The following is a 23,418-nucleotide window of genomic DNA, read 5'->3' on the forward strand; positions in this document are numbered from 1 at the left end:
CCTGGGGAGCAGAGGGCATATGTAGGATGCTAGCTACTCAAGGTGTAGGAAAGAGCCATTCCCTCCATCTTAAAAGGTTTTTCTCTCCTAAGCCCCATAGACCCTGTAGAGTAGGAGCTGCAAACACCTCTCCTGGCTGCATTACAGTACTGACTTATACTACATCACACTTCTCTTTTTGGTTTTATTTAATATGACATATGCTCACCAGCAACCAAACTGAGCCATAACAACCTCTCTGCACAAGACGATGCTCGCAGCTCCTGGTCACTCACACTGTTGAAGATATTCATGCAGCTGCACGCTCTGAACTACCCGGAGGGAACTTGGTAGGGGGAGAGTATCCCTGGCCTCTATGTGCTACTGGGTTTTTTAATAGGCAGGAGTGAAAAGATTGCCAAGTAGAGCTTGGCTGAGCCCAACAGACAGCCACAGTTCCAGTCTCTGTGAAATCTTGCTCCACTCCAATCCACTTGCAGCTCTGGTACAGCTTCAAATTGGTAACAAGTGCTTGCTCTGATCCATCAAATTAAAAATGGATAGTGTATTATAGTTTGTCAAGTAAGGAACCAAAACAGGCCATAAATATTTAACATCACCATCTCTCCTACTCTCCCCCCACAACACTTGCTTTCTGACACTGTTTGTCAAAGCAGCAGGAACATGGAAATAGGATTTGCCTTTCCTTGTGGATTGCTGAGCCGCAGTAATTATCTGCTTTTGGCACTTCTGATGACTCAGTGGTGGGGACAGAGCTGCTCAGCCTTGCTCAGGGGTGGAGCAACCTGCTGCAAGAGCATCTTTAGCAGGAAAGCTGCAGACGCGCTCTGGTGGGGCAGCTCCTGAGCAGCCCTGGGTACCAGCTCAACCCCATAATGAGGGGATGCAGGAAAGGAGCTCAAAGGATGGGAAAGGTGGTCTTGAGGGAATCAGCTTGGTGTTCCCTGCTCAGGTCACATCCTGCAGGAACTAGAAACTCCTGTCCTGACAGATCTGAGGTCCAAGCCTGTGTTAACCACAGGGAACAGGGTCCTACTGGTGGGACTGACAGTATGGATGAGGGCTGGAGGTCCAGAGGTATGGACAGGATCCAGCCATCCACAGAAAACTGCTTAATAGGAAGATGAGGGGCTATTTGCTGAGGTCATGGCTTGCTTTTGAATCAGTTCTGTGGTGAACTCCCATTAATGTGATGCTTCTCAGCATCACAAGTGACACAAGAGGATCCACCACTCCTTAAAGGAGACTCATCAGCAGAACGAATGGTCACTGTATCACACTTCTTCTTGTGAGGGACACCACCATGCTCAGTATCACACAATTGGCCTTGACTCCTGGTCCACACTTAAGTGAGGGACACATGGGTCAGCAGTGGGCTCTGGGGCAGATCCAGGGGTGGAATGGAAAGCAGATAGCAACAGAAATGCACATACGAGTTGTGGACGCTGCAGTTGTAGAAGACGAAGCTGGTGCTGGCAAAGGTCATACCCGTTTCCTTGGACTTGAGCTGGAGCTGGACAATGTGATGGTCTCCTGGGGAAAAAACAGACACATCAGTGTGTGATGGCTTTGTTTGCCTAACAAAGCCCTATTGGCCATGCCACCAGACTGAAGCTGGAGCTGGCTCACCGCACTTTGCCTACTCTAACCTCAGTAGATGTAGGAAGTGCAGTAAAATCCTTTCAGACCCCAGTTCTCCACCCCCTCTTATGGTAACAGGGTGATGGAACATGTCTTCACCACTGGAAATTACCATTCCTGGGGCAGAATCTGGGCTGGATGATGACAACAGGTCTAGACCATACCTCACTAATTCCAAAAACATGGTGGCTCAAGTCACCAAGCAGAAAAGCTAAGCTCAAAGAAGAATGCAGGTGTCTGGAATTAGTAGGCCTTTAGGTTCCTCTTTGCTGCTGGTTCATTTGATGTCTCCAGGAGGAAGGGGCCTATGGAAGATTTGACTGCTGGCTCCAGGCATTGGTGGCCTGCGCATACACTTACATACATGCTTCCCTAAAAGGATAAAGAAAGAGCTACTTTCTCCTCATCCTCATTATTCCACATCTCTGAACGGGGCTCAATATTCAGGACAACCTGAAAGAGGCCACCTCCAGATCCTGCCCCCAGAGAGAGGTTGTATCTTGAGAAAGGTATGGAGGAATGAGCAAGGAGAACAGATACCATAACACTGAGGACAAGGTAGAGGCTTCCTTTCTGCAGCATGGGAAATGCTAATGAAGTGGGAGATTCCCTTGTGAACAATTCCCTCAGCTTCACTCACCCCATTCACTCCAATGTCCACTCACCACAGCCTTTAGCCTCAAAGAACCCACCTCAGTGTGAGAGACAGCAGAAGCCACTGCACCTCCAGAAGGACCCATTCATCTCCATAGCAGACTCATTAGCAGCAAAGCCTGCACTTCAACTCCTGCACACCATTTCCTCATACTCCTTCCCACTGCTCCCAGTCAGTATTACCTCTCCCCACAATGCCAAAAGCACAATTCAGAGCCCACCAGCTGTGAGTAATGAGTGGGTGCATTAATTACAGTAATTTGGTGGGGCAGGGGCCACTGTTTAAATCAAGATTTCAACCTCACTGATCCTTTCACCTCTCTTCTTTTTCCTCCTCACCTGAAATATCCATTCATCATTCAGGCCAAAGCAAACCTGACAGTTCGTGGCAGTGTGGATCCATGTGCACACTCACCTATAGAGACACACACACAGACAACACACTTCACTAACCACATTTTGCTGCCAGTGCTTGACCCTGCTGCCCGTCTGCTGCCACCAGCTTTGACAGCTCTGTTAACCATGTTGGATTTAACAACTTTGCCAGCATCTTACATATCTTTTAAGATCATACAATCAAGTAGGTTGGGAAAGACCTTTAAGATCATCAAGTCCAATCATTCCCCCAGGAACTGGGGTGTGAGGATTGGATGGCCCCAGGAACCAGACTTGCTGTGTATTCTTTGGTTCAAATCCAGCTCCTGGCACCATGAATGGAGGACTCAGTCTATATAGAGGTGCAGAGCACCAGCTGCTGAAGTTGATCAAGCCGCAGGTGCCCAGCTCTGAAAACCACATTTCACATAAATCTCTCTCTGTTGTCCTGCCTCCAGCTTCTACTGCTATTTTTGTCTGCTGGTTGATTATAGCCTGGCCTGGGACAGATGTCCATAGCAAGGAAATAGTTTCTGGCATCTCTCTTAGTAGGCAAACACAACAGATACCTCAGTGGAACCTGAAAATGGTAACAGCACTCTGGGGACTTGTTTTGGGCACACACAGCCCTGTGAGGCTTGGGGAGAGCAGAGATGATGGGGACAGTTTGTGTCATTTCATTTATGTGGCCTGAGGATGTTCAGAAACAAACTTTACAGTAAATATTCCCAGGGACAAAAACGGCAGCATCCTCTCTGCATCTCTTGAGGTGATCAATAGGGTCGTGGTTTATATCGTAAGTCCTTGCAAAGAGACACGGGTGCTCATGAAGGCACCTAGAAAATTACTTACAAAGGGAAACAGAAAAGAAGCAGGAAGCTGGAAGGGGATGGACACAGACCAGCCTTGGAAACAAGGTATTTTTCTATGCTGGACCACTTTGAAGCCAGTAGCAAACCTGGGATGGCTGAAGGGAACAGAGACAAAGAACTGAGATTCCAGATCTAAATGTGGGAGGAGCAGGATGAAATTACAGACAGGATCACTGAGGTCTGCAGGACTTTCTGGCTGCTGCATAGGATGGGATGTGTTAAGAGCACACACACAGACTCATTCCCTGGGTTGTTTAACAGCAGCCTGGTCAAAAGGTGAGTGAATATCCCACATCCATCTCCTGCCTTTGTTAGATATATGCAACTGCCACTCGGTGGCAGTCTGAAAACACATAGCATCACACATATCAGCACCTTAAAGCAGGTATTGGTATCGCGGCTCAGTGCTTGCACATGTGTGCACACATAAACACCCATTCAGATAGATCAATGTGCTGCTGTGCCAGCACAGCATCCCACCTACTCCCCGTGCTTTGCAAACCTTAGGGTCCCATGAGCTAAACTCTGCTCTGGGAGAAAGCAGATGGAGATATAGAGAGATGTGGGGGGAAGAAGTGGTGCAGATAAGGGAGGTGTGAGGTACCCACCGTTCTCTGTGATGATCTGGGGCACCTCTTTGGCAGCTGGCGAGATGCACTGGATCTGACTGCCCACCACCAAGCCATCCATCTCCGAAAGGTCCTCGAAGGTGCAATTGACTCCTGCTGACAGCTCGGGCACATTGTAGGTCTCCAAAACCAGCTGCAAGCAAAGATGAAAGGAGGGAAGAAGACATAGAAGAAAAAAAAGAAAAGAGAGAATACTAAGCCAAACTACAGAACTGGGTCAGCAGGAGAGAATTACACTGGAGAGGTTGGACAAAGAGCCTCTTGCTAGAGAGAGCATCCTCCTTCAACAGAAAGCAGCGATTCAGGAGAGGGATGTGTGTGTGGTAGGGGAAGGGGATGAGATGCTGATGCCAACACAAGTGGTACGTGGCTATGCAGGGACAACGGCACTGCACCCCAGTGCTGTCTGGGTCAGTGGAGGGGAGGGAGTGCTCACTGTCTGTCATGCAAGTGTAAGGTTAGGCAGGGAGTCTTTGGAGGCAGCCGTGAAGACCAGGGCTTTGGTGGCCCCCAAGGCACGCGGTTTCTGAGGAAGGTGACTACTACTCACAAGAGGCACTCTGCAGACTACAGAGAAACTGTAGCGCTCCAGTCTAACTCTCTACGGCCTGCTCTCCTAGCATCAGCAGATGGGGGAGCGCTCTGTCACCAAGTTCCTGTGTAAGGAGAGTCTAGTTACAGCCTTCAGTCCACCACAAAAAACACCCCGCTGTCTCTAGAGGCACAGCAAACCTCTCTTGCCCATCCCACCAAAGAAGCGGTTGGCTCTGGGGACATGCTATAATGGGGCTCCATATATAATAAAAGCTGTGAAGGAGGAATTGCCCATGGTTTTGGAGTTCACAGCAGCCACAGGCATTGCTATGTCATTGCTCATGAAAAAGGAATCTCATGGCTGGTTTCTACCAGGGAGAAGGACCCTCACTTTACTAACTTCCCACGTTCTGCACCATGGCTCTCCACCACTGAGGGTCCTGCCCAATCCAACATCGTGTCTGAACACAGAGAGGCATCCCAGGGTACTTCTAGAACCTGCTGAAGACTTAGGAGTTGGTATAGATTTAGTGTTGTTGTGACCAAACACTAGAGCAGCCACTTGACATGGCACAAATGCAGGTGCTCTCCACACTTGCCTCCTCCATGAGATAGCTGAGGCTCCAGGTGAGGTGAAGGCCACTGAGAGAGGACACAAACACATGCTGAAGTGTTTCCATCGGCACAAAGAACAGAGGATGTCAGCCCAGGTGACAAAGCAGGAGAGGATAATAACATCACATAATGCTCACTGCTCCCTCACTGTTTCCCTCTCTTAGAGAAAGTTTGGAACTACTTTACACTAGGTACCTTCAGAGGAAAGGCTGAGCAGACAGGCCTCAATCCTGGCTGACATAAAGCCTTTGTGAGAGTATGTTCATCTCTGGGCAATGGGAATGGCAATGGGAAAGGTGGGATTTTTGTCTTGGATGGGGAGTAGGAAAAAGCTTTGGTTATTTGGCTGGATTTAACACTCAGGATAAATCCATTCTCCCTGCTCATTAATACCCTGCTAGCAACAGAGAAAGGAAGACTATTCTGCTTCACATGATGCAGAATGGTGCTGTGCCATGCAGAAGATGACACCAGTGGATGTACCAGTAGCGCTTGGCCACAAATATCATGAGCCAGTGCACACTCTGAACAGACAAGAAACCCTACATTGCACAAGCCTGCTCTGCAACTGCTGCAATGAGGGAAGAATGGAGCATCCCCCCCACAAGTAATCATACCTCAGAGATCCCAGAGCAGCACCTCTGGGCTGAAACAGCATCAGTTACAATTCTCCAAGTCCCTGTTAGTGCCCCAGATTTAAAAGGCTGGCTGGCTACACGGGTACCTTCTCTATATCTATGGGCAAGAACTCAGTTCATTGATCCTGTACTAGAACCCAAGTGAGATTCAGTGAGGACAACACCAGTCATTCATTTGTTGGTGCTCCCCTCCTGGTTTCATAGAATCACAGAATGGTTTGGGTTGGAAAGGCCCTTAAGATCATTCAGTTCCAACCCCCTGCCATGGGCAGGGACACCTCACACCAGAGCAGGTTGCTCTAAGCCCCATCCAACCTGGCCTTGAAAACTGCCAGGGATGGAGCATTTACCACTTCTCTGGGCACCCTGTGCAAGCACCTCAGCACCCTCACAGGGAAGGATTCCTTCCTTATCTCCAGCCTGAACTTCCCCTGTTTCAGTTTGAACCCATCACCCCTTATCCTAACGCTACAATCCCATATAAAGAGGTTTGTCAAGAGACTATCTGTAGATGTGGATGAGACTGGTCACCAATCTGGGACTGGGCTGAGACTCCCATTGAAATATTCATGCAGATTATTGGGCAACAGTCAGATGATGGCAACTTCTGGTCCCAGCAGCTCCAGATTGACTTGCCCTGGGAGTAACCTAGAGAGAAAGGTCTTTTATGCTGCTACCATTTCCAATCACCCTGAGCCAGCAAGTCCCTGAGAATTTATTCCAACATGAAAGAATTCAACGACTACTGAGAGAATAAGAAAAAGGAACCTTGAACTCCCAGAAGAACAAAGAACTTAAGATGTCTCAGATCAATTTTGTTTGAAGCTGAGGAAAGTAAAGTCACAGCAAAGTTAGGAGGCTGAAACAAAGAAGCAGTGATTGGACATGCAGGCGTTGAAAGGCTCATTTCGTTATCACTGGAGAGACCCTACCATTCCAAAACCTGTCACCTGGAACAAGTCTGGAAACTGCACCTTGAGCAATTCCATGGAGAGCTGTCAACATATGGGGTTAGTGACCAACCTGTACAGAGACAGAGCTTTTGGGGCCTGGGTTATCAATTTAATTCTAGCCCAAATTAATATGGTCAAGAAGACAGAGCCATGTTAGCCTGAATGAAATGGATCTCTGCCTTCTCAGACTGTGCTGGGATTTCACCATGTAAGGTGCTGCTGTCATGAGTGAGGAGAGAAACCACAAGATGGTTATGTCTTCAACAGAGATTTCTCATCTAAAGCCCAGAAGATCAGGATCATGTAATGATCTGCCAGCATTGACTGTATGGCTTCGCTGGATGCTAATTTAAGTAGCTTGAGACCATAGAGGTTAAACCTTGTGCTGAGGGGGACCACAAGAGATAGACAGCAAGAACCTTGGCAGCATCAGGTTCCTCTGTGTAGCACCCCACCTCTCTGCTCTGCATTCTTAGCACTGGAGCTGGAGCAGGATGGAATTCTTGGTGCCTTAAGAAGGAGACATTTCCACCCAAGATGATGGGAATTTAGAGCTTACTGAAATAACTCATGGAATCCCCCACTTGTCCTTCTTCTAGAAGGTAATTTCTAACCATAATAATGTTCCTTGCCTAAAGTCCATGCCCAGCCACAACCAAATCCCTCTCCCAGGGAAGGAAACAACTACACTAGGTGCACACAACACCTGCGGGACACAGAGTTCCTTCAGACCTGCCCTCATCTATCCATAGTTAATGGGGAAGCCTCTTTCCACAGTTCTAGATAGGGGATAACCAAGGCCAAAATGTCCTCCCATGTCAAATCATCCTTTGTGACAGTTGATGAGGAAGTTAATGAACTCTGGAGAACCTCTTGCATCAAGCTGCCAGTCCTTCCCACTCATGCTGAATCCAGGTGGCACATACCTGGGTCTGTGCCTGGGCAGATTAAACCTGGGGGATGTGCAAGGATTAACGTTCCTCACCAATACGTTGTACTGGGAGACGGAGATGTTGTTGGGATGCACGGTGAGCCGGACACACTGCTTCATCTCCGAGGCGAATCTCCGAGGCTCGCTGGAGCGCTCACACCGCTCCTTCCTTGTGCACCTGAGCAAGAGGGAACAGAGGGGGACAGCGTTAACACAGAGCAGGCTGGGAGCAACGCTGGGACATGCATGGAAGAGTATGAAAAATACTCTTCCCATGGGAAGAGTATGGAAAGCCAACTCGGTACCCTTTGCACTAGGTGGAAACCCACACTGACGCCCTGGAGAGCTCTAACTCAGTTCTATCAGCTGTGTGATTGCTCAGCAGGATGGAGAGCTGAAAGAACATCATGAAAGGAGGAAAGATGATGGGTGAAAGCTCCATCCCTTAAGTAGAATGCACAGCTATAGAGATGCTCTGTCTTTCCACACATATAGCAGGTACAGTCTAACCTGCCCTTAAGCAAACCCACAGCCCTGTCCTGTCCAGGGGCAGTGGGACATCTTAGGCAGATGTCCTTTTAAAGTAGATGTGCACAGCCCATGCTCTTTGGCCCTGCTGATTAGTGGCAATCTGTTGTACTTCTGGGCGGCTGGTACCTCTCTGCTGGGAAGGGGCATCCCTCCAATCCTTTGCTCAGCACTTCTAAATACAGGCCATGGCAGATTAAGGGGGTTTTGGCATCTGGTTTGAAAGTGCCCAGGGCAGGATCTTAAATATTCTGGTGTTTCCAGTTAGCGACAGTAAAAGTGGTGAGTGCACAGCACCTGGGTGCACAAGCCCGTGAAGCTTACACCATGTACTAATGTTGTCAGTACTTTCAGCATTGTGGCTGTCTCTTGTCTTTTCTGTTCGGTGTGAACTGGTAGCTGTGCACCCTGTTTCAATCCACATTTGCATTTGCTTAGCATAAAACACATCTGTATTTTACTCCACAGGTACTGCCAAGGCCATCGCTTCAAGGAAGGTGCCTCAGAAATCCACAGGGTTAATACAAAAGGACAGCTCCAACTGCATGCCAATTGCCTTTTTGCCATTAAGCTAATGTTATGGACTTGCACAGGGTGTCTTCAATGGATTTTGTTATTAGCAATACTAATACCCCCCATTAAAACCAGCTATAAAGACTAAGTGTGGATGCTAAATTATTCAGCCACTCCCAGGCTTCTGAGTCTTAGCTGTGAGAGCACATGGGGGCTGCTGGAGGGTTAACTCCAAGATCACCCCTCAATGTCCTTGCTCGCTAGACCAGAGATTATCCTTGCATGCATGGGACTTTGCAGATAGGGATCTGTGTGGAAGTTGTCCCTGCTCATGGCAAGGGGTTGGAACTGGATGAGCTTTAAGGTCCTTTCCAACCCAAACCCATTATGATTCTATGATTTTCAACATATGCAGAATCAACACAATGTGAGCCTATGTGTTACAAAACCTGGGGGCTGACCTATCACTTTGAAGCTTGGCTTTTCTCTAGTGGCTAACACTGGATAAAATGAACACCCCAACCTCAAACTCAAATTGCTCCATCTTTCTGCTAGAGGAAAGTTCTGTATTTCAAGTGGCAGGACTCATAAAGGGAGATCTCTGCCTTTCTGCGCAAGCTCTCATTTTGCTTTGCAGATTTGAGAGAGCAAGAGCAGCACTGCAGCTCTCTCCGTTCCCTGGGAACCTTCATCCCATTAAGTCTCCTTTAGCTCTGCCGCATGCTGGGTCAGGAATTTTGAATGTGCAGTCTCCAGAGGGTTGCATGGATCGCTGATGAACTGCTCCCAAAACTGAGTCCCATGTAGCGGAATGAAAGCCACAGCAAAACGGTGAGCTGAGATTCCTGGAAGCACTTCTATAGAACAAATGGCCACAGCAATCCTGTCACAGCTCTGAAGGGTGTGAGAACTCCTCTCCTCAGAATAGCTGGGAAGGAAACCCTTTGGGGCTCAGTGTCACAACACAAGCACCCAAATTCCTCAAGATCTCCCATTTATTCACTCTATCTGCAGAATGACTGAAATATCTGGATTTGCTAAGATTAAATGTGCACATACCCATGCTCTGTACAAGTATAACAACAAGTTAGGTTCCAAACACATCCAGCACAGAAGGGCAACACATGGGGATAGGTTAAGCACTTAGGAATGTGTCTTGTATTCCCAGCCCCACCACTGAGCAAGAGTATAATTATCAGCATCTTATCTTGCTGTTTACTAGTCATACACATTTAAGACACATTACTTTTCAGGCCAAAACCTCACTGTGTATTAGAATGATGTGTCTTGGTCTCTGTTGTAAGGTTTGTTGCCATCCAAATAATGAAACGATACAAAAGCAAACCAAACTAAGTGTGGTTTCAATATAATGTTAAAGTTGCAGTGTCAGGCTCTCAAGAGTTAGGTACTGCCAGACAGAAAGGAATTTCTGCACTCCTAAATCTTCTCCCTGCACTGACACGCTGCAAGCCAGGCTTTAATTACAGCATCACACATCTCTTTTTCCTTGGGTGACCGCAATTCTGCCACTTCCTAACTTTTGACTTTGATAGTCTGACTTTTTCAGTGCAATTTATCAACTTAAAACAAAGGAGGGGGACCTGAAATCACAACTGTGGTTGGTGCTGGAGTCTGGTGATGAGGTAGTTCTGCCAGGCTGAACCAAACCAAGCTGAGCTCTGGGTCACAGGCAGGGTTCAGGCTCTGGAGTCAACATCACTGACCCCTTTCTTGAGCCAGCAACATAATTCATCCCAGGTGACTGATCACAGCTGCTGCATAAATCAAGACTAAAGGGATGGAGCTGCTTCCCAGTGGGTTTGGCTGTGCAGAAACAAGTGATGGTGGCTCTTCTTCAGAGCATTTTGCCCATGGCTTCCCCCATCTCCTCTTCCTTGACCATTGGATGTGGAGCATCCTATGGGTTTACGCACTATGGTCCCCCAGGTGTCTGCTCAGCAACTCAGGGGAGCAGAACAACAACCTCTTTCCACTTGTCTTCTGCATTGCTGAAATATTCCACCCTCCCCCAGGAACGGGGTGAAACCACAGAGAAAATCGTTTCAGTATGTGCAAAGTGTTGCCCTCCAGCAGCAAAGTCTCAGATCCCTGACTGGAGTTGGCTGAGAGGCAGGAACATGGCAAAGCACCATGAAGGCAGCTGCCCAGAGGGGACATAGCAGCTCCGAAACAATAAGTTCAGTAAATTGTACATAAAGGCAAATGTGACTTTTAAAAACTAAGTACTTCCAGACACATGCTCCTGCCTTAGAGAAGTGGTCACCTGGAAGGCAGCTGCCTGCACGCTGCAGCTGGACTGTGAAAGGGATAATGAAATACCCCAGTCCCAACTAATCATTTCTGGTGCCTCTGTTGAGAGTCAGCGTGTACTCGGGGTCCTGGAGCTTGCTGTGACTCCACTGCACTCTCATCTGGCTCACGTACTACAGCTAATGCAGAAAAAAGACCTTGTACTGCAAATAACTCTTCTCCTTTAATAAAATATCAGTAGCTCAAACATGTTCTGCTCTCATGACACCCCACCTGCAGCACTGTGTGCAGCTCTGGTGTCCTCAACCTAAGAAGGACATGGAGCTGTTGGAGCAAGTCCAGAGGAGGCCATGAGGATAAGAAAGCTGTGTGGAGACCTCAGAGCAGCTTCCAGTGTCTGAAAGGGGGCTACAAGGATGCTGGAGAGGGACTCTTCATCAGGGACTGTAGCGATAGGACAAGGGGTGATGGGTTCAAACTGAAACAGGGGAAGTTCAGGTTGGATATAAGGAGGAAGTTCGTTACTGTGAGGGTGCTGAGGCACTGGAACACGTTGCCCAGAGAAGTGGTGAAGGCTCCATCCCTGGCAGTGTTCAAGGCCAGGCTGAACAGAGCCATGTGCAACCTGGTTTACTGCGAGGTGTCCCTACCCATGGCAGGGGTTTGGAACTGGATAATCTTAAAGTCCTTTCAAACCCAAACCATTCTATGATTCTATGATTCTATGCTGGTTCTATCAATATACCAAGCTCACTTTCCACTGCCACACCACTTAATTCAATCCTATTCATGCTATAATTAGCATGTGGAACTCCCACTCAGTGGCATCCCATTACGCTTAAGACACCCAAAAGAGCATATTGCACTCCTGAGCTATTTGCATAAGATTATGGTGTAGACATGGCACTTCTCTGCATGTCTTAATAACACCTGCTATTTCATTATCAGCTGCATCTTTAACAACTGCAAGTGTCCTGCTTCTGTCCAAGCCATTAGTGCAAACACTAAGAAGCTGGTCCTACCGCTGAACCATGAGGGATGTTATTTCCTCTTCATCTCCCATGAAGAATAAATACCTCTAACACTAACCCTCTGTTCACTATCCACTAAGCAATGATGTTAATAATGTTAAATTAATACTTTGTGCTTCTATAGCATATCTCATCAGGAGATCTCAAAGGGCTTTGCCTGCAGCTAATTAAACTTTATGATACCTCTGTGAGGCTGAAATGTTAGCATGCAGAGACAGGAAGTGAGGCAGAGATGCGTGTGTGTCAGAGAGCACATCTCGTCCTGAAGATGAGATGAAGATGCTTTGAGGCCCAAGAGATCATGGCTAAATCCCGAGTCTGCCATCTAAAGCAACCAGCTGGGGCCACAGACACAGGATGCAGGGGGGTGAGGTTCTGTCCCACCCCTGCAGTGAGAGGATAAAGGCTCTTCTGCCTTTCTATGGCTTGGTTAAACCAAGCCCAGACTCATGCCACCACCTCCAGGCTTTGTTCCTACATGTCCAAGGTTAGGAGAGTTAATCGGAAGCCTAGAAATCTTTGGAGAAGCTGAGCACCGACCCAAGAGCTCCATGAACCTGCATAGACCAGGTATAAGACCTTCAAGCTCTTTGTTTTCCCTATGCAGGGGGTGTAAAAAGGCCATGCTGCTACTGCAGGGTTGTCAGCCTAAAAGAAAGCATGTCTGCTGTGTGCATGTCTTCACCTGGCTTTGCCTCTCATGACAATCCCTCATGGGACGGGGTGGGACAGATGCCTCCAAGGGGGATATTCCTCTGCCCTTCCCACTTCTTGTCCATCTCTCCATCCCACCACTGCCTGAGATGCTCAAGTTTGCTTTGGGTGACTCCTGATTCCTTAGAAGAATGAAACAAGGGGAAGGTGCTGGTGAGCTCTCCCCTCCCAAGCAGAGTGCTCAGAGGTTGGCAGAGCTGCAGATGCTCTTGGGACTTGAGCCAGAGCATCCCTGCAGCTCTCATTTGTTGAACCAGGATGCAGAAACGTGCTGTGTAGGCTGCACTAGAGACCAAGATCTCTAGCATCTCTCTGGCCATTCCTTAGGGACCAACTACTTCACAGTCCCACAAGCTATGAGCTTTTCCCTTAGTTATACCTACCAGTAAGCCAGCCCTTAGCATCACTTGTGATAACAAATTAAGTGCACTAAAAGGCACCAGTGGCCCTTGTGCCTGGACTTTCTAGTGGCAATGATCTGCTAAGACATGCAGAACCCTGATAAGACCATGTAGTGAGTTTCTCTTATCATTTGGGCTTGCAGTGACCGAGGTGCTCAGCTGCTACCCAGACCCATGCAGTGGCCTAGGGCCGCAAGGCTTTGGGGAGAGATGGGAAGTTCACATCATTAACCAGATCCAGTGGTCCCTGCTGGAAACTAAACACCCTGAGCAGACAAAATAGACAGAGACAGAGAGTCCTGGGAGGAGAAAGCCAAAGAGGAAGTTTCTTTAGGTCATTTTATAGTCTTTTACGGTGGGAAGGTGGAAATAACAGCATAGAGACCTCACTGAGTCTGTCTTGTTCCTATCCAAAAAGATTTTGATTCCCTGCTTTCTCTTTTTCCTTTAATTTTCCCAGAAACAGACTAAAACACCCAACTTCTCTAATCTGAGACCCAAAAAATAAAATGCTGTCAGTTTTCTGGCAATGGAAAAGGTCTTATCTGCAATTTTGTTAATTAAAACCAATTTCCAAGACAAAAGAGCGGTGACTGGATCTGATCAGAAACTGCTGCTCAGAACACAGGGTTTGTGTGTTTTAACAAATGGCAATTAGCACATTATACAATTGTATTTTCCTTTTAATTCAGGGAAAAAGAAAAAATAAGCTTACCATTAAATAAAAAAAATAGTAATGAATTCCCAGAAATCAAATCCAAACAAATCAATTCTTTTTGGAGAAGCCTCAGCATTGGATGTACAGCAGTTTTCTTCCGACTGCTTCTGCATTGTGAGACTCAGTCTCAGCAGTGAGGTGGGTGCATAGGGAAGAAGAAGGACATGAAGCCCTCAAACACAGAGAATTTGATGGCAAAGGTTGAGAGAAGAAGTGTGAGAAGCAGCTCAGTGGTTTGGGTCAGCTCAGCAAACTGAAATGACATCTTTCCACCACCTCCAAACAGGTAATTTGTGGGCATTGCTGTGTTTGCAAAAGTTTTTGACATTTCAGCTTTCCTTTCTCATTCCAAAGGGTGACATTTCCCTCAGGGGACAAATTCACTCACCCTTTGACAGAATAACCCCAAACACCCTTTCCTTACACCTTCCTCCCAGTGTTAGTAAATTAGAGGTAGCACGTGGGAACCAGCACACCCCATTCACACCAGCAAGGACCAGTCACCAGGGCAGGACATTCTGAGGGACACAGGCTTTATTTCATGTTGGCATCCCTATTTGCCTCCCCAACCTGTCCATTCCTCGACATGATGTGGTAGCGCCAGTCACACTGGGGTCTTCAGCTTGTGCAAGATGGAGATGTTGTCCTCATCCTCCTCTCTTCCAAGCTCTGTGTTTTCAGCTTTGATACAGTTCACATACTTTTCTTTAGCTCTTCCCCTTAAATCCAGCTTTTCTTCTCCTCTTCTCAGGTTCCCTGTCTGCCTCCTTGACTCTCATCACCACGGTTGTCATGTGCCTCCTAATCTCCCCATGCCCAATCATGAGAAAATAGGATACTGGGAATGAGAACATGGGTCTGGGTGGAGCGGGGATAGGGACATGAGGACAACGGAGGAAGATGGGGACAAAGGGACCAGCAGCCAGCTTGCACGCCCCACACTGTGAGGACAGGGATGTGCAGGACTGTTGTGAACACTCACATGGTCCAAGCCACAAGCACTGCCACCTCTTCCCATGCTTCACAGTCTGAGCTTTCTACCCCTTCCATCGGTCTCCTTGCCCAGGCATGCTGGAGACAAGCATCCAAGGAGAAAATTCAGGAGGAGAGTAGAGAAGATGAAGGGAATTTTTCAGGGGGATCTTATTTAGGTGTCAGATGGAAGACCCTGAGATGGTCCCAGCCTTGCTGGAGCAAGATGGGGCAGGAGACAACGATTTTTCCATTTCTTACATCTCTTTATCTCCAAGAGGAAATCTGAGGTTTCCCAGCGCACCCAGATCCCATGGCAAGGCAGGCTGTCCCTGCAGACAGTTGGCAAGGGTCACACTGAAGAGGGTCCTCCATCCTCAGATCAGAACAAATATTTAGGAACCTGAAATTCAGTGGGGTGTGTAGCAGCTCCCCTTGTTCCCAGAAGGGAGGGTCACCTCCTCCAAAATGAACTAACATAAAGGGTGGCTTCTCTTCAAAGTCATCAGCCTTGTACCACACCACTGTTCGTGTCCTGAGCAAAGCTGGAGAAGGCTACAGAGCCTTGGGAGGTGACTTCTGGCATCACGGCATCATTTGGGTTTTACTCTATGCACAAAGCCAGGCAGCTTCTGGTAGAGGGTTATGCCCTACCAGTCTCTCTAGCCCAACTTCCCTGCATAACCTAAAATTCCCTGTCCCTGCTGTGCACAAAATCCTTGCTCAGAGGCCAGAGGGGATGTCTATTCAAAGACAAGCCAGGTATGGTCGATGTCTTTTGCACGGTGGTCAGCAGAGGGAGCTCAATGGAAGCCAAGTCCAAACTTTCCTAATGGCATCTTCAGCCAGGGCTGGGGACAGAAGTCCTGGAAAGGGACAGCAGGACACAGAGATGCAGTGGAGGCTCTGGAGATTCAAGTTACCCTGCTGTGATGGTCTGAATCGGTCTCATTCGTGTGGTCCCTCTTTCAGGATGAGATGCAATAGGACAGCTTCTTTTTTGACTGGGGAAAAGTGTTTGGTTGCCCAGTTGGGAAGAAGGATGAGACAAGAACAGAGCAATTAAAGGAATCTGGGGACATAACAAGAGGTTTCTTATAGCTGTAGTCTGACCAAGGTGCAAAGCTAGTGTTTCCTGAGATGTCTTTATCACAAGGGGGTGCAAGGCTGAAGAAGGAAAGAGCAGCTGAAATTGCTTTTTCCCTCTGCTGGAGCCAAAGCAGTTTTCTGGCTGGAGGCAGGGAGAGGAAGGAAGATTCAATCCCACTTGCAAGTAAAGTTTATGGTCAGTTTTAGCAATGTTTTGGCATTTCCAGCCTCCCTCCCTCAGGGTCCTAAGCATGGGAATACCATAAATGTTGAGACGAAAGCATAACTGACCTTAAACTATCTGTGATGATGCAGCCAGTAGCCATCCCTCCCTGACTACTCTTTCTGGCCTTCAGGTTGCCCTCCATCCCTGCAATGGATAGCTGGAATTTAGCTCTTCCTGCCATGAAGGAGTTAAATTTTATCCACCACCTGGGAAACTCCATTCAGGAAAGGCTGGAGATGCTATAGGAAAAGCAGGATAAATTTGAGCTGAGATCATAACCTTAAGATTATCCAGTTACAACCCCACTGCCACGGACAGGGACACCTTCCACTAGACCAGGTTGCTCCAAGTTCTGTCCTGGGAAACCTTACCTGGCAGTGAGGTGAAATTCATATGCAAATTCATATGCATCCATGGAAGGAATTGAACCCTTGTTTTCATCTTTGGTTCTAACCACAAACAGGCTCACCTACCCCAGAAACTTGCTCTTTGGGCATCAAAGATAAGCATGGACTCTTAAAGAGGAAGAAAAGGCCATTGGGGTGGCCTGGGGATGTTAGAACAGTGGGGGTTTTTAACTGGTAGTATCTGGGGACCCAAAGGTCTGTGTATCCTTTCAGAAAGACATGGGAAATATAACTCAAGAAAGCTGAAATCCACTTTTTGGGGGCTTTGCATCTCCCAAGGGCCATATTTCAGGGACCACAAGCCACAAAAAGCTTCAGACCACCAACCAAAGCTCACCCCAACCCCTGCTCTTTTCAGTATCCCAGCAGGGACATCCCTGGGGTGAAGGACCAAACATCCCCTCCATCCTTAGGCTGTAGTTTGGGGAGGGTTGTGCTGCTGTACCAAAGCTTCCTCTTCCCAACATCCTGCCTGCTGCCACAGACCCTGTCACTTGGCAAAACGGAGTAAGGATGCTAATTGCTCTGCCTGCTAATCTATTCTAATGAATGGTAATAGAAGCTGAGTTTCTGCCCTGATAACTCTCAGGGCTTACACTGCAGAACAGCAAACCCACCGCCTGCCCCTTATCTCTGTCCCCAGGTGGGCTCCTCCCTCTATCACAGCAATTGTATAAACCCAGCCCTGGAGCCCCCACGGGGCATGGGTGCAAGGGATTTACTTCTCTATGTCCTGCTCTACAAAGCCAGGCGCTCCATACACAGCATCCCTCCCCCTTGCTTTAAGGCATTTCATGCCCCTTCTCTTTCCCTGCACCCTCTTTCCCCACATTCCCGCAGCTGCAGATTGTCTTGTTGGTGCTAATCTTGCCCAGGGGGCCCTGCGTTTGTCCATCAAGTGCAACCTGCTCCTTAGCCTGCGAACAAAGGCTCAGAGGTGGCCTAAGGACCACACCAGCTCATGGACCACTGGGTGCAGCCATGGACAAGCGGTTTGTGCGTACACGGGTGTGTGCCTCTGTAGGCAGATCTCTGGTGAGCATTTGGATGGTTCATTCAAGCCTGAGATGAACGGGAACATTTCACATGCAAATCCCTGGAAATTTGGAGCCTTTGTCTAATGAAGAATTGGAAATTGTTTGTTGGCACAAGGGGAGGAGAGTGTGTAAATGAGGAAGAGGTTTTGTGGAAGGTGATGTTCCTGTCTGTTCCTCCCATGACAGCCACCGTGTTCAGAGGGACCTCAAAAAGCCCCATCAAGCTCTACAGCAAGTCAATAGCTGAGATAGAAGAAATCTGGGGTGGGAGCTTGGCTGGGCCCCAGCCTCATTCTGTAAGTGATGGTGGCATTTCAGTCTCGGCAGCTCTGCTTTCATTGTCCTCAGTGCCCACAAACCAAGGCTGCTCTGATGAGCCCTGGCATGTGTTGATTCCCACCTAACACTGCAAACTCACTTGAAGCTGTGAATAGTGTATAATGCTGACAGTGCACAGGTCCCAGAAAGACAAGTATTCCCTGCTGTAGAAGCAGTGTGAAAAACACCACCAAACTCATGTTTGACACCTGAGAGGATGGGTATCATCTGCTTTCATCTACTGACCCTTTCCATCCTCCTCCAAGGGTCAAAGACACAAGGAAAGGACATCTCTGAAACTGCAGGATCTGTGCTGTGCTGTCCCTTAAATCACAGCCCTCCGACTCCTTTTGTGGCTGAACCAACCAGGCACAACACAAGCCTGGAAACTAATGGAGATTCATAGAGCACACAATCTCATAAGCCCCTAAAGGCACACATGTGAACAGCGGTCAGGGCAGAGCGCTGAGGTGGTCCACAAGAAAGAAATAACACGAATCTGCTTGGATCTCTCTGTTCCCATCTGCCCATAAAAGACAGGGCTTGAAATGAAGATGGAAAAACCCCTGAAGACTCAGCTGAAGGCTACCTGAGTAATACAAGCTTCTGTCTCTGAGGAGGCAGTAAAATAACTCTCCCAGCACCGAATTCACTTACAGTCGGTTTAAAGAAAATTAAAAGAGAAGAAAGCGAGAGAAAGGGAACAAGGTTCTGAGATAAGGCAAGTAATTAATGAACAAAATTACTTTTCCCAGAGAGCATCCTATCATGGTGCTTCCTATTCATGCTAATAACATTTGTGAGTGTCTTTCCCCACAACCTAGGTAGATAACACCCACGCTCTCCCGCGCTCCTACATGCTCTCCTCTGCAAGGGCTGATGCAAAGAATTTCTTCAAAGGGATTGAAGTTCTTTGTTCGTGGCCTGATTCAGATACCTGGGAGCATCATACCCGAATTGTTCGTGGGAGCTTCTCTTGAGTAACTGCAATGCATTTGGTCTTTTCCCTATCACAGAATCATAGAATAGTTACGGTTGGAAAGGACCTTAAAAGCAGGTCGAAGGACACGATCCTGACCCTCTATTCTGTTCTGGTGAGACCCCACTTGCAGCACTGTGTGCAGTTCTGGTATCCCCAGCATAAGAAGGACAAGGAGCTGTTGGAGCAAGGCCAGAGGAGGCCACGAGGATGATCAGGGGCTGGAGCAGCTCCTGTATGGAGACAGGCTGGGAACATTGGGGCTGTTCAGTCTGGAGAAGAGAAGCTGCGTGGAGACCTCAGAGCAGCTTCCAGTGTCTGAAGAGGGCTACAAGGATGCTGGAGAGGGACTCTTCATCAGGGACTGTAGTGACAGGACAAGGGGTGATGGGTTAAAACTGAAACAGGGGAAGTTCAGGTTGGAGATAAGGCAGAAGCTCTTCCCTGTGAGGGTGCTGAGGCGCTGGCACAGGGTGCCCAGAGAAGCTGTGGCTGCCCCATCCCTGGCAGTGTTCAAGGTCAGGTTGGACCAAATGATAAATATCAGTGATGAAGATGATGAAAGGTGCCCAGCCCTTCAGAAAGGTAAAATTTGGAGTGTGGTGCTCAGAGTCTGGGTCTAATCCAAACCAGTGGGTCCTGAGGCTTCCTCATGAACCACTGCCAAGACTATGTTGAGACCTGTGAGACAAGTGGGAAGGTTTGGTGCTGCTTCAGCCTCACCTCTTAAAGGACGAACAGGGCAGGAAAACTACAAACAAGAAGCACAGCATCTGTGTTCAAGGAGGTATGGAACCATGGGATGTACACTGTAAGTGGTCCCTCACTTACACTGACACTGAATCACTGCCAGACTCAGCCAGCATGTAATTTAATTGCTTTTTTGCTGTTAGCATCTGCTGTCCTGACTTAGGGAAGCATAGCAAGAAGAGAGAAAATACTTCCACAGGATAGACTGAGCTGCTATGAACACTGTTTACTGAAAGCCCCCACCTCTAGAAACCCCTTACCCTAAGCAGTTTTACCCAGAGAGGCCATAGGAAACCCCACAGTTCTTCAAACCAGGCTCTCCCTCCCCACTGTTCCCTTTGACCTTCATCAGTATATCCTTTTTCACATCACTTTTCAGCTCCTTCCCTTTCCTCCTCCTGCCCACATGCATTCATTCCTCCATCTGCCCATGTCCCCTGGCAGCAGAGCCAACAGACAGCGACGTGGGCTGTAGCTCTGCTATTTGCTGCTGGCAGAGACAGTTCCTCCCTCTGGCTCCAAACTTCCCCCCTGCTCTGTAGCAGTACAATCAGAAGCCTGGAAAACCATGGGATAGCACAGGAAGAATTACATCCAGTCCTCATTGCCATACAGAGCTCAAAGGGAGGTCTCTGGCTTGCCCCATGGGTCTGGTTGGAGAGGAGATGCACTTTGTGCCTCTTGTGCACAGTGAGGCTTAACCCTTGTGCAAGTTAAGCCTCATTTGAGAAAAATAAGCTAAGGAACCCCTTAACCCAGGTTTGGCTTTCTCTGTGAGATAGGAAATCACTGTGATGGGATTTGCTGCCAGAAGAAGATGGTGCAGTTGCACCCAACCCAGATCACGTCTGAAGCTCCCAATCCATCTCTAGGGTATTCATCTCTTCCCAGCAAGGAAGAAGCACAAGCTGAGCTGGATGCATAGCCTTCAACAGGTGATCTGCCTCAGAGGTCATAAATAAAGGAGGAAATGTGTTTACATGACCTCCACATGACTGATGCAGAGGCTTTGGGGCAGAGCTAGAGCGTCCCGACTACCGAAGACAGCATTTCACCCCAACTCAGACACAAATCACAATGAAAACCCTACTCAAAGTGTGCTTCATCCTGTCTTCAAAGCTCAGCTCCTTCACACCATGCACTAGGAAACGGAATCCGGGGGGACAGAGGAACAAGAGGAAAAATAAAGCAGATAGGATTTTAATCTTAGTCTCATTGCCCTTCTCTGCCCAGTCCTCCTCCAGCCAAAAAGCCAGAAACAAACTCAGTTCCCCTTTTCCTAAGCCTCTTTAGTCTGCTAAACACTAAGGGGTGTAGCAGGCAGTTTGAGCTCCCTCTACGGTGGTTTCTTACCCATAGAATGGTTTGGGTTTGAAAGGACCTTAAGATCATCCAGTTCCAACCCCCTAGCCATGGGCAGGGACACCTCACATTAATCCATGTCACCTAAGGCTCTGTCCAGCCTGGCCTTCAACACTGCCAGGGATGGAGAATATACCACTTCTTTGGGCAACCCATTCCAGTGCCTCACCACCCTCATAGTAAAGAACTTCTTCCTTATATCTAACCTGAACTTCCCCTGTTTCACTTTGAACCCATCATCCTTTGTCCTATGCCTACATCCCTGATGAAGAGTCCCTCTCCAGCATCCTTGTAGCCTCCTTCAGATACTGGAAGGCTGTTATGAGGTCTCCACGCAGCCTTCTCTTCTCCAGGCTCAACAGCCCCAACTTTCTCAGCCTGTTTCCATACAAAGAGCAGGCTGGCTCTACAGAGAGGTTTTGAACTGGATCCAATCAAAGCCAACCCATAAGAACTAAAAGGATGAGGATTTCACCCCGGGAATGCTCCTCGTTTCATCCCCCTTGCTTTAACCATTCAGCCAAAAGGAGATCCTAAGGCATTATTCACCTAAAACAGGAGGAGCAACTAATCTGGTCTGGAACACCCCACTGAGCCTGCCCCTCACACCACAAGGCACAGGAAAGCCCTCCCTGACCCAAGGGTTAGCTCGGGACCTCAGCTAATATTCCAGCTGCAAGGAAAAGCTGTCGGCACGTGATGTATGGATTTCCCCTCATCCATGCATGGCTGGAAGGGATGAGTTAAATGCTGAAAAATTGCTGTGGTGCTCTGAATGACCCCAGTCATGCTGGGCTGTCAGATGCATGGCTGTAGAGCTATTTATTATACATTCCAGGTGTCCATCTCCCACACACGTTTTCCTAGTTTCCTTTCCTATAAAAGCATGTAGTAGGCTCTGGGGGAAACTTGCACGTTGCTTCTCTACGGGCAGTTTTCATACTACTGGGTGAGCAGGATAGCCAGGTTGCACTGGTGGATGTAAGGGAAGTCACCACGGGAAGATGTTATTCTTGCTGCAGCAGGGCACAGCAATGCTCCAACACAGGCTGTGAAGTGACAGTGTGGATCCAGTGTGGGAAAGGGCTGGGGATGCTGAAGGAGGTGGGAATTCAAGTGTAGTTCCATGGTGTTATCTCCCATAAACAATCCACCCACAAGACATCTTCCAGTACGATAATTTGTGATGGACAAGAGTCTCACTATGCTTTCAAAGAGCAAGAGGGTCCTGCTAGACTTTCAGGATCAACCCTATAACGTCCCATCCAGAATCCTGGGTTAAACCCATCATTTTCTGGGTGGTGACAGAACTTAGGTTTTCAGTTTCATCTGGAAGGGAGACAACTTATGTTAGGAAGATAAGGGCAGATTTGGCAATAGAATGAAGTGAATTAAGCCCCACTTAAAAAGATCCTGCTCCAACCTGCACAACTTGCTTGAGGGAAAGCAGAAGTCAGGACATCATCTGGCAGGACAGGTTCATCCCCACTCATCCCTAACCCACTGAGACAGCCAAAAGCTCCATCACTCAGACATGGGTGGACTCAGACTCCCCTTATATGGAGCGCTGCCAAGCTCAGGATGCCTCTGCTCCTGACAGTGTGGAGGTCTTGGCATCACGGCAGGCTTGGACCAGTCTTTATCTCATTCTGCAGACGTGTTCTCAGGAGCATGGGGAGGTTGGCAGCCCTAGAAGACAAAGGGTGCTCGGTGCAGGCTCCGACCCATCCCTTCTCCTGCTGTAGCCATGCCTGCAGACCAGGGAGTTAAGCATCATTTGAATCTGGTGCAGCGCATGAGGTGAAGGTGTTATTATTCAAGCCACTGGTTCCAATGAGATTAACCAGCCTAATGGAGCAGCCTGCATGGACCTCCTCTAAGCCTGAATTTTCACTGTCAGAGAATCCCCAGCCAAGTGGAAAATTGGAAGGAGAAGGGAAGAGGGGGTTGTGAAGGGGAGAAGGGAGGGGATGATTAAGTTCTCTAGAAATTAATTCATAACTAGAGGTATGGAAATAATAACTCCCCAAGCCGATGGACAATCCCCAGCAAACACATTTCAATTTGGAAGCCAGCTTTGCTGTCGTTGCATCCTTTGCTTTCTTGGCTCATGCTGCTTCATTGATTTCATTTTCCACCCAAGGTGTTGACTTTGCCCTTGGATTGTGGCCCCTGCTTTCTCCCTGTCCAAGCTCGAGTAGCTCAGAGCCCCAGTATTGGGCAGGCCCAGTGCAGAGCAATGGCTAGAAGTGAGGATAGA

General features: G+C 48.2%; 1 protein-coding gene across 3 annotated transcripts in view; it reads right to left on the minus strand.

The window, feature by feature from the left end:
- Nucleotides 1–23,418, minus strand: part of PLXNA4 (plexin A4) — a 467,834-nt gene that overhangs the window by 112,870 nt on the left and 331,546 nt on the right. For all 3 annotated transcript variants that reach the window (XM_062634250.1, XM_062634251.1, XM_062634252.1), the window contains exons 6-8: nt 7,897–8,020; nt 4,151–4,304; nt 1,434–1,533 (exon numbers count right to left, since the gene is read on the minus strand). In XM_062634250.1, coding sequence (XP_062490234.1) covers nt 1,434–1,533; nt 4,151–4,304; nt 7,897–8,020 — 378 coding nt within the window. The remainder of the gene's footprint in view (nt 1–1,433; nt 1,534–4,150; nt 4,305–7,896; nt 8,021–23,418) is intronic.

The sequence above is a fragment of the Pezoporus occidentalis genome, unplaced genomic scaffold (assembly GCF_034315485.1).
Source record: "Pezoporus occidentalis ecotype Australia unplaced genomic scaffold, CSIRO_AGI_Poc_V1 ctg42, whole genome shotgun sequence".
In the NCBI taxonomy this organism is placed as follows: domain Eukaryota; kingdom Metazoa; phylum Chordata; class Aves; order Psittaciformes; family Psittacidae; genus Pezoporus; species Pezoporus occidentalis.